Genomic DNA, 15,453 nt, shown 5'->3' on the forward strand with positions numbered 1-15,453 from the left:
TCAAGGATACTCAGTTGCGCGCTCTCTCTTCCTCCCATTCTATCTATCTCGACAGTGAGCGAGAAACACGCGAGAACTTAAGAAAGTAATACTTAGATAATGTTTACTCTTATACGCCAGATATATTAAAAGTAATAAATTTTATGCTCCACTGCTGCTGCGTAGTCAGTTTAGAATCAGAAATAGGAGAAGCTTCGCTTTAATAGGATAACAGAAACCTAGTAGAATTCTATATCTACCTCTTATATACATTTACATGTCATTTATAATCATAAAGGACCCCGCACACTTCTTATGGAAATGGGGTCCTGGTCTGAAATTAGCTGAAATTTTGATATGATGTTGGTTTTGACTCACTTATCAAAAGTCTCGATGGTCACCAGGTCAAATACTTTGGCGTTACGGCGCAAATATCCAAAATTGACCTCCATCGTCAGGCTGTATGACATGATGGTAGGCATTTGAGATTTAACGTGTTTCATCTCTTGAGAGTCTTTATTCACACTTTTATTTACGTATAAACGCGCGCGGGCGCGCACTTACACATCATATACACGAAAACTCAATCACTCGCATACACGCAATATTTAAAAAAATTATATTTTTTATAAGTGCAACAATTTTGCACAAATGAACATATATTGATATGTTTGGGTACAATCATATGTGTGAAACTGTTCGGTAATCACAATAACACAATGTAAATATGATTTTCTTCTTTTGTATGAATGCATTTAACTACGACTTAATATTTTATTTTCACTGTTATGTTCTGATACATTCAATAATTACACGCTGGCGATTAATTAAAGGATATTAATAATCTAAATATCATTCACAATTACAAAGACAAGTATTGATAAGAGGCCGTAAACGAGCAAATTTCATGGGTGTACTAACAATTATATTTCATTATATTAAGATGTACAGATATCTATAGATGCGGTACTAGTTTCGACTTGACTACAGTCTTCCTCAGCCGCTAAACAATAAATACTTAATACATGATTACATAAAAAACTTTAAATAATAAATAAGTAAAACGCGACGGATATAGTTTATGTCAACGTAGTCTGTCAGTAATTAAAAATTGATATAACAATGAATAAATCAAAATGCAATATAATATACTTCTATATAATTGATATAAAATAACGAACGTTGTGTACATAAAGAACGTTTCTGAAACGGTTACTTCGGTTATTAACAATGATGAATTTTTAATAGACTACAGAGTGTTTAACAAGTTGGTGAGTTTTGTTAAGAAACATAAAGTTAAGAAAAGTTAAGAAACATAAAGACAAAGATTTAGATACAGTGAGCAATAGTGTAATATACAAAATTCAATGTAACGATTGTGAAGCGTCTTACGTAGGCCAGACTAAAAAAAAATTAAGAACAAGAGTTACAGAACATAAGAAAAATATAAATCAAGAAGGGAAACATTCAGTTATAATGATATTCTGGAATTGAATCATACTTTTGATTGTAGTAACACTAAGATTCTTGATTATGAACTCAATTATTTCAAACGACTCATTTCAGAGATGATTTATATAAAAATTCAGAAGAATAGCATCAATTTAAACAGTGATACGGTCCTCCTACATGATTGTTATAATAGTTTTCTTGATAGGATTTCTAATAATTTATTCTTCCTGATTTTCGTGTTTGTAAATAATTATTGGTTTGACCTGGCTGACGCTTCATCGCCTTCTCGGTGCTCATTCTATTACAGTCGTTGTGACGAGGTGAAAGCGATTTTTAACACTGTTTCCTGTTTTATCACAGAATCCGGTGTCCCCATATTTTCTTTTTGGTGAATTTTCTGTGCATTTTATTATATTAACGTGTGGTTCACACATAATTTGATGATTCACTCGTTTCTCAATGTCTTAGATTAATTACGAACGAACAGAGGAACAGAAGAACTGTTAAAGATGACGAAGATAAATTACAGATCGTTATTCGCGTTCATGATTTTGATTATATTATATTGCGTTTTGTTTTATTCATTGTTATATCAATTTTTAATTACTGACAGACTATGTTGACATGAACTATATTCGCGTTTTATTTGTTAATTATTTAAAGTTTTTTTATGTAATCATGTATAAGTATTTATTGTTTAGTGGCTGATGCAGACTGCAGTTAAAACGAAACTAGTACCGCATTTATAGATATCTGTACATCTTGATATAATGAAATATAATTGTTAGTACACCCACGAAATTTGCTCGTTTACGATCTCTTATTAATACTTGTTAAAGGATATCGTCTTGGTAGTTATTACCTATCATCACGTCATACAGCCTGACGATGAAGGCCAATTTTGGATATTTGAGCCGTCCAAAAGTATTGATTATTTGACCTGGTAACCATTGAGACTTTTGTATCAAAACCTACAGCATATCAAAATTTCAGCCAATTTGACCAGGACCTCATTTCCATAAGAAGTATGCATCTTTGATTCTTTCTTTTTTTTTTTTCCAAAGTCGAGCTGGATCTAGATAAAAGTTTAATTTCAGTTTTTTAACTATCCAGATAGACGAGATGAAGACAATTGCACACAATATATAGAGGCTACGCTTTAAATAATTAAAAATCACACATCTCGATTGTGTTATTTTTCAAGACACCGGGTTATAATTTCTTTTTTTTTTTTTATTCCAACCCGAGTCTGCGTAGTGAAATGATGAAAAGCGTAATGGACTGGGGTCTCCGCCGTTTTTCCAGAATTGTACAGATAACGCGTCAAGGAACGGGTGTTAAGCGACCTTATATAGCGCATAATACTATGGCCAGTGCATCTACTCATGGTATCATAATATTTAACGTGTCGTATACCTAATCAACATTGCCAAAAATAGATTTAGTCTACGTACGTAGGATAGTTAAGCACGTACACAAAAAAATTTAGCAGTCCTTATTCTACTCTCCTCAACCTTATTCTACTCTCCACACATTTCTGTTTTATCTTTTTTCCCTTTTACTCTTTTTTCCGTCCTCTGCGTTTACATACACACACGCACGCGCGTGCAAACACACACACACACACACACACACACAAATTGACATATCCCTTTTTTCCAAAATCACAAGACTTTGTTCATTAATTTTTGTTTCCTCTTTATTGTCCTCTCTTCCTATTGCGGAGACCCTCGGAACGTTCTCATGAGATTTCGAAAACAGCTCGCAGCAGCCCGCGGAGTATCTTAGCATTAGTTGTTATCAAAGGAGCCTTATAAACAAATATTTTTCCCGCTAGGGAAAACGCCGTCTTTTCAACTATAAATCAATTTTAAATAAATTTCTTCCACAATGATATGTATAATTTACAAGATAAATGTGTGCAAAATTCAAAGCGAAGAATTTTAAAAATTTGTTTTATAAATTTATTTTAATTTTTAAAAAGCAGAAAAATGTATTGGAAAAATGTTATTGTAAAATTTTTGTTTTTTACTTTTTTTTTTTCCAAAAAATATAACTTTCAAAATAATAGATGAAAGAACGGCGTTAATATTCGGGGAATATTCTGTATATATACATATATTGAGAGAGAGTAGATGGAATTCCTTTAAATATTTCATAAAAGCTGCTTTTAACATTGAGTGTTTCCGTACAATTTATATTAATTATTAGTACATTTAATGCTATTAATTATTTCAAAATTGCAATTTTATATTGTTAATTGGCTTTGTAATACAAAAATATTTTAGATACTAGTAATAGTGCTATAAACAAAAATCTTGTCATACCATTTTTCTTTAATATAAAAAAACAATAGAAGGGCAATTAAACTCACAAATAATCGTATAATAATTTATATAGCACGATGTTATAGAATGGGACATGGACAAATTAATTATGAAATATATATACACTTTTTACGTAAGTCTTTAACTTATTTCAATTTTTTATTGCTTATGCTATACATGGAAGTGGAATGTTTAATTTATTTATTGTACTACGTTTATATATACCAATATGATTTTTATATAACATTATTTTTTAACTTTATTATTTTTTAATATTATTAATATTAGGTTAATAAGAAAGTTTGGCAAAAAAATTTTTTTTGTATTTTGAGTCGCTCTTTTTGCATAAATACGAAAAGACTTTCTGACCAACCGTATATATATGTATATACGCACGCATGCAGACACACACACACACACACACACACACACACACACACACACACACACGTGTATATATATACATATATATATAGAGTATAGGCTAAATTAAATCAAAAAGTCCTCTACCATTTTGTGATTTTCGCAATAGTTATTGAGATACTAACTATTAAAAACAATTTACGCCTAGTATATAAAAAAGTATCGTACATAACATCTTTTCTAAACCAAAAATATTATTTTATATTTAAAAGTTGTCCAAAAACAAATATGAGATCATACAAGTTGCCAAGTGGCGTAAATTTTTTTTTTAATTATTAATATTTCGATAACTATCGCGAAGATTGCAAAATGGGGAACTTTTCGATTCAGTTTAGTTCACTCTACCCTCCCACAAGCGCTTTACCATTGGGTACCGGACCCTGTATATAATTATATACATATACACACACATATATATATATATATATATATATATATATATTTATGTGTGTGTATATATAATTCAGTTACAGCTTTTACGAAAAGTATTTCAATGCTCAGTTAAAATAAGTTACGAATCTCAAATATGAATCTCTAAGGTATAATGCTATTTTTTAATGTGACAAGCTTAAGGTGGTTTTATCAGGCAAGTCCCAGTCAAAAGTTAGTCTCTACATATGACTAATAATTCAATAAAAACATTTTGCATAGACTACATATGCGATTGTGTGACGTTTATGTGACAAAGTCACACTATTGAGTTGATGTTGAGCGATAAAACCGCCTTAAAGATTTAACAATTTGATCATAATAATTTTAACTCTAGAGTCGTATGGAAACACTCGTTGTTAAGACTAAGCGAATTATTTTCAAGTTTCGCTGCCACATTGTACATGTGTGTATAAATTTTTACATCTACGTATGTACACGCATACACATAGACAGGAAAAATATTTTACATTCCGTTCACAGCAAGAACGTACCTGCTTCTGCGCATATGCACAGCATAGAGGGAAGAGTACATACGTACCCCAGAGCGCTACTCATTGTCAGTACCGTATATTAGTGATATTAGTGGCATTTCGATATCCAATTTTTCTTTCATCGCTATGTTATAAAATTTTTACATTGGAAAACATTGAACTAAACTGTTCGAGTTTTGATAATAAATAATAAATAATCGCAATAATATCTATAATTGCAATCGGTATGCTAAATCGGTTTGATGTTTTAATGATAACATAAGCAAGCTATACGAGCCTGAACAAGCAGTGGAGAGGGCGCGCTTTCAAAGCGTTCCGTGGGGAGAGGATATGCGCGAGACGAACGAATTCTCGTCAAAGTTGGGTACGTTCTTACTATGAACAGCGTATATATATGTGTATATTATCGTATATATACATGTGTGCATGTGTGTACATATGCATAGATACATGCATACACGTGCGTGCGTGCGTGCGTGTGTGTGCGTGTGTGTACCATAGACTTATAAGATAGACTGCGCGGCCCTTTGTTCTCGGTGAAGCAGAAATCGAAAGCGAGAGGGCTACACGCCACACTTCTCTTGTCCTTGTCCGGCACGGCTGACGGCGGCCGGCGCGGCGCGGGTCTCCCCTCTTTTCTTCTCCCCACCAACGATTGAATAAGGACAAGAGAAGTGTGGCGTGTAGCCTCTCGCTTTCAATTTCTGCTTCACCGAGAACAAAGGGCCGCGCAGTCTATCTTATAAGTCTATGGTGTGTACACATTATGTATGCATATGTGAATGATAGTACATAATTGATTATAGGGGTTTGTTCCACTTGACGTTTACAAAGCTCTTGAGTATTATTTATCATTGTTTAACATTTAATAAACAACAAGAAAAAAATGATTCCATGAGCGTTGCAAGCATCAAGTGAAGCGCAGCCTAAATCATCGTCGATTATTTATGGCTAATAATAATGAGGCGTATAAAATAAGTGCGGCGAAACGGAGTTTCTGGTCTCTTATTTGGTCGAATGACCTTCCATTTTGATACTCAATAGTCTCTCTCTCTCTCTCTCTCTCTCTCTCTCTCTCTCAATCGGAACACGGCTCGTCGAGATCGCACAGTGATCAAGAGATGGCAGCGTCTTGCGCCAAGTTATCAAAATAGGTGAGACAAATTAGCATGTAACTTTAGTATAACCGTTAATCAAACCCTCCCTCCTCCCCTTCTTCCAGTAGCCTCTGTTTTTTCTATTTTTTTTACAAGACGTAAACAAATCGTTTAGAAATGCCGTAGCGTAATCTCTGGTATGATAAGCTTGAGCTTATAATTTATACTGTAAATATGTTAAGCAGAGAAAGAAATCGAAACCGAAAGCCGCTGATACTAGATCATCCGCGCGAGAAATATAGAGCCACATATTCATTGAAAGTTGTTAATGCTCTCGGTAAATCTTGATAAAGCTCAATAAAGCTTAAAATGACAAAAAAAAAAGAAAAAACAGAATGTTAAGGCGAAGAATGGGAAATGTTTATATTTATAAGCAGCCAACAATTTAGAAATACTTACGTTTTGATTTTCGACGATTTTTTTAAGAATTTTTTTTGTCGGTAATTAGTGCCGAAAAGAAGAAGAGATCACTGTGCAAATCGCGTAGCAAATTTAGCGTCCGTCCAACGTTTCGTGAGAGAACACTACGCGAATTTAGTATTATATATCGTAGTATTACTTTATCTGACCCTCTCCTCGTCAGCCGGTCCCGGTTTCTCTCCCCTTGTTCTCGAAGGAAGCTCGCCCTGTTGCCGAGGATGCGCGTGATATCCTCGAACAAGCTCTCTCGTGTCGATTCTCGAACATGTTAACCGGGATCTACGCTAATAAAAAATACCATTTTGTACAGTAAAAGGAGAAGCGCGATCGTCGTTCACGGATATATTAGCGTGATGTAATTTTGCTAAGTATACTCCCTCTTCCCGGTCGTGATTGGCATGTTGTAGATTTTTGATTATTGATCTTACACATACACACGTATACACATACACGCATCTAGATATTATTATTATTATTATTATTATTAATTGAACAATTATTTACATCATCACTAAAGCATAGGCTAAGTTTGAGCTCTCTACTAAATGTGGAATTAGAGAATATTTTTTATAATCATTACGCTCTGAGTATTGCTATTATTAATTATTATTATTATTAGCACTTATTATTATTATTATTATTATTATCATCATTGTCGGCGACGTTGATTGGGTGTATCTGATCAATCGACAGCGCTGCCCTCTTCTTATCTTGTCTTTTGTTTTAACTCTCTTAAAATCTTTTCTTTTCTTGAGTATGTAGTTTACTTCGCGAGTAAGCGCCATGAGTTTGTTTCGACAATGATAAGGCCGAGGCTTTTTATATACGTGTTTTTTTATGTATCAGTATTCTACGCGTTTGATTTTTAGTGGATAAGCGATTGTTTAACCGATGCTACTTAAACCCCTCCTCTTTCCCCCTTCCCTGACACATGAGACAAGGCGAGAGATTTACAATTACTTAATTATTAAATTATTGATTTTATCTTCTCCTTTCCTTTTTGTCTGTTCTCTCCTGTTCCCTTTCATTTTTTGTATGTCTATTGTTATAGTCTTCCTCCTCCTCTTACCCCTTTTACTTTACCTTTTCCCCTTTCTCCCTTTTCCTCTTCATTCTCCTTTTTGGAATATTATTTAAATGCTAATTTATTATATTTCACACCATTCATAGATCCATACATAATATACGTACTGACGTACATACACACATAACACACGTATATACAGATTATATACATAGCATATCTTTTGTGCGAATTTTGGCGACGACTGGCTTAATAATTTATTATAATATTATTACATTGTACGAACATGAGACCGTGTATGTGTGTGTGTGTGTGTGTGTGTATATATATATATATACACACACACACATATACATATAAAACACGCAATGCAGACTTCTCTGCCTGTGCAAACCTCCCTTTTCCATCGTAGGCATGTGCTTAGCGTATTTTGTATGGAAAATGCAAGGTTTCGAGAAGTTAAGTATTTTGTATAATGATCAGGCACTCGTTATATGTCTCCATGCTCGTTCATTCGCATCTGTGTACTTTGTAATTCGCCTTAATTCGCGTTGAGCGTTAAGCACGTTACCGGCGCTTTGGGTGCCTTTGTCGCCTTTACGAATTCACGCGATGTCGAATAGTATATCTCTCTGTATCATTCTCTCTCGATGAAAATGTAAATTTTATTATCGACATGTTGATACGAAATTTTTGCAAAAGACGTGTAATTTTACACGTAATAAGGAAGAGCTTGTGTAGAAAAAACGTTAGAGTCGGGTCGACCCGGATTGAAATGGATGATGGTTCGGTTGGTATTTAATCATCGCTCGGATTAAAAAGAAATTTTCAAGCGTCCTCATTGTAAAATAATCTATCTTTGGTATCATTCTAACGCGTGCAAATCACGAAGATCGATTTAAATTATTGAAGCAGTATTTGGAAAATCGATCTTTATGTGGACGAGAATGAGCGTAAAATTGGTCGCGATACATTATTCATCATAAAAGGGTCTCGAGCAATGATTTGTACATAAAAATAAAAAGGAAAAATGTTCGATAAGCCAAATATTTAGTAAAGAAAGAAGTTAAATTGTTAGTCTTCGCAACAACGGAGACTTAAGAATAATTCTCGTCGCGGTCAACGAATAATTGCATTATATGGATGATAATTGCATTACCATCATCCATCGTTCAGCTCGATTTAGCTTTGTGCTTGCGTAGCCAATTGTTTCTTCGGGTACCCGCTGAAAGCTCTTCCTTCCCGTTAAGCACGAGTAATTAATCCCAACTGATTGACTGAATATTATTTTTTTATTGCGAAATATAATATGATAAGACGAGATATTGACAGATGACAATGAAATTGTAATCGCGCGGATGTATATTTTGCACAGAACGCGACGGCGAATCGCGAGGCTACGATCAGTCGAAAAATAATCTTATTGTAAACTATTATTAAATTTATATCGCGATGTTCTCGTGTGTCCCACGTGGGAAATGGACGTGCGAATGTAACTGGAATACACAGCCAGGCTCAAATAATGTGCCAAAAAAAAGAGATTTACCTAAATACCCCCATAGGTGTAAAGAATATAGGTAATCGATTTGTTCCTTTCGAACTTGTGCATTCCATTGTGAAAAATCATTGAATGTCTTGAACAAGAATGCAGAACAAATTTTATGTAAATATACTTTGTATATCTTTGGCCACACGCGCGCGCGGGACATTTCTGTTTTTTACATTGAGAGGAAATGCCTTATATGTTACTTACATACAATCGTTGAAGTGAGTGATTTTATATGAAAAATACAATAGCATTTTTATTTTACTTTTATAGCTTTGTATTCGAAACGAGGATTTGAAAATTGGAAGATTAGTAAGATCTCTTTCCTCATGTCCATAATGGAGTCGCGACACGTAATTCATCAGAATATGAATATTTAAAAATACGTAAAGTATTGTGTATCCTTTACTCATATTTGATAACGTTAAATGATTTATATCGATGCAAATTATACCGAATCTTGAAATGATAAGACGCATTATTAATTTTCCGATTTTTAAAATCCATTTTAAATCAGAATTTTTCAAAGCAGAATATCGCGTAAGATAATTCTCCTTTTGATTCATTTTCTTATTTGAAATCACCTTTTCCCAGTTGTACCGTTATAATAACGGAACGCTCTGTAAATGTTCGCGCCCTTATCCATGGCACGCGCGATTCAATTCACATATTTTGGTTACACCGATGCCAGGAAAAAAAAGGAACAAACTTTTTGCGGTGATGATTGATGAAAGAGCGAGTGGGACACGCGAGGATTCCGCGGCACCGATTAAAGGATTAATCAGAAAAACCGAGGTGGAACCGTGCGAAATGTAGCAATAGCGAGAAATTACTTTTGTATTTATGATGTATGCGTAAGTTAATTCGGGCTAAGGCCAGCAGCTGTTGAGATTATTCAAGGTTGTGTGTATCATAAGTTTGAATTGTTGAATAGTAATAGTGTAAATGGACATTATTAGGCGTTGCACGATGCGGCCGCGCCAGGAGGAACGGAGGTACCTGCGAAAGTGTCATCGTTACTATTGGCGCGGCTACTTCGTCTCCCGAATATTCGGATCAGACTCCTTTCTCTCATCACGGTATTCATCTTGTACGATCGACTTTTATTTTTACCTGCTGTTTTTTTATTTTAACGGATGTATCACGGACTGGCCTTTTTTTGCGCAGACACACGCCAGCCTGTTACACGCGGATATACAGAACACGTCCTGTAAAAGACGTATATCAGTGGCGCTAATTGAAAAACTTCGCGTTATTGGTATACATCTTTTAAGAAATCATGAAAGCGTATGTAGGGCGAAGCTGAATCTTCTTTCGATAAACTTCCGAGAACGATGTTCACAAAATATGACAGGATAAATGTAGATAAAATGGATAATTACAGTCGAAATCGTAATTATCTGCCTTGAAATAAATCAGATAGACTTGTATGATTGTGTGACATTGTAAATTATCCTCTTTCTTGAATCAGTGCCAAGAAAATACATGTAATATCGCATTTTAAATACGAGAAAGACACACGAAGTTCCAAGAACTCACGTACCTGAAAGACTCAAAGTCCAGATGAATAAAAACAAACCGATAAGGATGTGTCATTTCAAAAATCGTATTCTTTGTCGATACGATGAGAGATTTAATAGGCATATTTGTGCCGTCCATATACCCGCGACTTCATATATAATTCTACGTTACACGCGAAAGATAACGAATAGCAAAGAGAACGATTGCTGTCATTTATGCAGTTGTAAATAATAAACGTTTTTATTTATTTGGGTTAATGCGCCAGCAATCTTTGTAAAAATATCTTTTGTACCACGTAGAAATTTGCGAATCGATTAGACTATAAATGTCATTTATATCCTCCGTAAAAGTTTGTCGTTCGAGTTTGGCTTCACCATGTATACGCAGATGCTTACATGTAAACTCTTGTTTAATTTATGAATATCAACACAACGCACTTTACGCGATTTCTCTTCCATGACGAGTGTACCTAATTATTTACTTACGGGTTTTATGAATCATCAAATTGCGTTATTTCCTTCCTTTCTTCTTCTTACCTCCTTCCCTTCTTTTATCTTTTTTCTTTCTCCCTTATTATCTCATTCTATAAATTAGCTCAAGTCAAGAGCGCATAATAAATATTGCTCTATTTCCTTTTTTACCTTTCCCCTCTCTTTCCTCTTCCATCTCTCTTTTCTTCCTAAGTTTTTATATATCATAACGGTAGGCGATAACGCTGTTAGACGTTTTAAGGTATATTTATTGGGCTGCTATGTGATTTGTTGGAAATTATTTTGAGAGAACTTTTTTTAATTCGGAGAGTGGAAGTGCCCGGAGGTGCAGCTGCAACGCCGGCGGCCTTAGGAATAATGCAATGCGATGCGATGCGATATGATTACGATATGATACGATATGATATGATATGATTCGATGCGACGTTTGTTGCGCACACGCGTTTGTATTTAATACGACTATTTTGCGAGATTAGGTTTGTGCAACAGCGTGTGACAACAGACGGGAGTGATGTGGGCAAAGGACCAAAATGTATAATTCGCATTCGCCGATCTAAAACTTCTTATGATTGGCGTATTCACATCCATTTTTATATGCGATGCATTAATAAGCATCAAAGAGTCTCCTTTATCCACAATCTGGATGGAACAACTCTCGAGGCATCTTGTACTTGCAAGGGCATTGTTGTGATACCACAGATGCAGCTTCATTGAAACTTGAATAAAAAAGTAATGCGTTAACAAAATGAGTGTTTAGTCATTTTCGACCTCCAAAACTTTAATTTATGGAAATAGAAATAGTCATAACCTTGACATATATTGTCAAAAGCTCATGATCCTGAATAACATTTAAAAGGTTTTAGTTATTGTTTGAACATCTCGGATAATGCTAATGCCAACGGTACTGTAATTTTCAAGCTTTATAACTCGAAATTTACTTAATCAAACAATACTTTATTGTAGTGCTTTGGAAAGCTCTTGACATCTGCTATTAGATTCTGTAATAGATCAATAGAGATGGTAAAAGAAAAAATAGAGTATTTCATTTAAAAAATTGATATGACTTTGACCTGACCTTAATAACACCACCCAAATTCACAATAATATTGCTATTAAAAATCGTCTGAGTACTTCCACGACGGATAGCAGCAATAGTCCTCGTCACCTATAACGACTCGAACATTTAGTCCTGCACTCTTAAGAATTGAGCTATTATTTATTAAAGCAGCGCCTACATCAGCTTCCATTGCCTTTGCGCTTGAGAATTTATAAAAAATGAAATTATTTTAACTGTTAAATGAATTAAAATTGATAAACAAATAGAAAATGATTTGAAAATTAAAAAAATTAAAAATTTACATTTATTTTGAAATAAATTTAAATTAATAAAATTAAAATAAATTTCTATTCATTTATTTTAGTTTGTGTTTGCAATTCTGTGATGCTCTCAATTATATCATGACTTCAAAGAAAAGGAGGGACTAACCCGATGACACTATACCCTGTGATATCTCTGCCACGTCTTGTACGAATCAGTGTTAATAGAAGAGATGTGGAACTATCACTAAAAAGTACATGTGGAACGCGCAAGTATATCATCTAGGCGACAGTTGCATGCATGCATCGTAAGGGAAAACTAGGCCGAAAGAGGAAGGCAGTTTAAATAAGGTAGTCTAGCAAAGGGAAGAGAAGAGATAGTACACGTTTGATTTATCTCCATTAATTATATATTAATCTGAAGAATAATTGATGTTGAGTGTTTAAAAAAAGAGAAATAAAGACAACATTTAAAAAGGAGAAAATCAGTAGAAGAATAGGATGAGACGGGTCGATCTCACATCATTACGAAAATCCTGTAATCGTGAACTTGGTGCTTCGTATTTCTGGTGATTCTCAAATCACGAGCACGTGCGTGTATACGAGACGTACCGGAAAATTAGTAAAAATATGTTTTGACAACGCGAGAAGATATCATGCGGCCACTGGATCAAGTGAGAGGGCAATGGAGAACCCTGCGATTCTCGTGGACGTGGTTCATGCTACTCGCACGTTCGCTATTTTTATTAATGTTTATCATATTTGGTTTGCAGCAAAATGTGGTGGATGCTGCACTGCGAGATGCAGGTAAGATTTCAGAATCTCAATATTTATTTTTTTTGCGCGTCAAAGTTTTGTTGTAAAATGAAATTTCTCTTGCTTGATGCTTCGCAGAAGTTGCGCTTAAAAATTTGCTTTTAAATGTTACTTGGATCATGGTTACATTGATCTTATTTTATATAGATCTTATTTTAATGTAGTTAAAATATTGATATAGAAGTTATTCAGTTTCTTATAATAAACTGTTACGTGTTAAAAAACAAGCTGAATAAATGGAACAACAATTAACTTCGATAAGGTAAAATTACTTTTTTGTGTTCGTACTCTGTAATTCATAAGATATTCAGTGAGTTCAACTCAGTCTACCTGAAAGAGAGAGAGAGAGAGAGAGAGAGAGAGAGAGAGAGAGAGAGAGATTGATCTTTGTTTAGCTACCGTAGCTACATTTTAAGTGTAAACTATAAAGTATTACTTAATCTTACGACTACTGTACGATTTCGAAATTTAATACTTCTATTATTGCACTAACTCTCTTTCATTGCCTCTAATGTAAGGCACTAACGCTCTCCTAAAATTATGCAATCTTAGCTCTTTTTTATTTTGTTGGATAACTTATTATATATTTTGAATTCAGCGTATAATAACATTTTTTGCTCCTCTCTTGTCTTACATCTACTTACAAGTAAAGTACCTCTTTGTCTAGTTTATACTCCTCCCTCACTTCCCACTAAATCTATTTTATTCTTTAAGTAATTCGGACATTCTTCAATTACCTCTTGTGTATAAATATATTGCATATGAATTATACATAATTCTTTGTTTGACTGACATAAATTGCAGTGCCTCCAACATGTCCTTAATAATTCTTACTCTAATATTGCAACGTAATATAATTCTCATACCCTTATTTTGCAATTTTTGTAGGTATTGCATATTAGTATCATTCAAGCATAATAACATAGTCGAGCAATATTCAAATAACGGAGCAACTATTACCTTGTATACTATATATGGTATCAAATTTGCGCTAGTCCGTCGCAGCACTCCTAGTTTCGATCCAATTTTGTTTTCAAGATAACTTTCATGTGCTGTAAAATTTATATTATTATCTATTATAATGCCTAAATATTTAATTTCATTAATTACTTCTAATATTGCATTTTTGAATTTTATTTTTATATTACTTTCTATTACCTTTTTTCTTACGCCTCTTACTAGCATAACTTTGGTTTTATTTATATTTAATTATAATTTATTAATTTCCAATCATTTCTGATTCTTTCTATTTGTTCATTTAGATTATCATTTATCTCTTGGCTTGAATACCCTGTTGTATATACTAATGCATCGTCTGCAAATAATCTAATTACACAATTGCCACAAACAGTCTTTATTAAGTCGTTTATATAGAGCAAAAACAGTAACGGTCCCAATACCGACCCTTGTGGGACTCCCAAATATATGGTAATAGGATCTGATAAGATTCCATTAAATTTTATTTATTTCTTTGTGATGTATCTTTCAAGTAACTCTTAAACCAGCTACAATTCCTTTTACTCCATATCACTCCATTTTCTTTAGCAAAATATCCCTATCTACCAATTCAAATGCTCTTCTTAAATCTAAAAATACAACTCCTATCATTTTTCCTTCACCTATACTCTTTTTCCAGTCTGATACAACCCAAGGCTGTCTCACATGAATGCTTCGCTCTAAACCCCGATTGACACTCCTCCAATAGATTATTATTTTCCAAATATTCCACTAATTGATTGTAAACTATTATTTTTAATATTTTCTCTTAAATCGGTAATTTGTTTATTGGCCTGAATTCTTCAATCTTTTTCGTTTTTATATCGTTGGTATTGGAACTACTATTGCTTCTTTCCATTGACTTGGAAAAATTTCTTCTTGTAACGATCTATCTAATACGTAGCATATTTTTGCACCTGCTACCATTATTACTTTTTTCATTACTTCCACAGTTATCCCTTCCTCAGTGCCACTCTTGTTTTCTAATTTACAGATTATACGGTTTAATTTTTCTACATCTATTTCACTACCTGGAAAAAAAAGTTCCATATATAATTATA

General features: G+C 33.8%; 1 protein-coding gene across 1 annotated transcript in view; it reads left to right on the top strand.

Moving 5' to 3' along the window:
- The first annotated feature begins 12,866 nt into the window (after positions 1–12,866).
- Positions 12,867–15,453, top strand: part of LOC105456812 (collagen alpha-2(XI) chain-like) — a 14,629-nt gene continuing 12,042 nt past the window's right edge. The window contains exon 1 of the mRNA XM_011701124.1: positions 12,867–13,387. Coding sequence (XP_011699426.1) covers positions 13,237–13,387 — 151 coding nt within the window. The 5' untranslated portion in view covers positions 12,867–13,236. The remainder of the gene's footprint in view (positions 13,388–15,453) is intronic.

This window comes from Wasmannia auropunctata, unplaced genomic scaffold, assembly GCF_000956235.1.
Source record: "Wasmannia auropunctata unplaced genomic scaffold, wasmannia.A_1.0 LD335544.1, whole genome shotgun sequence".
Lineage (NCBI taxonomy): Eukaryota > Metazoa > Arthropoda > Insecta > Hymenoptera > Formicidae > Wasmannia > Wasmannia auropunctata.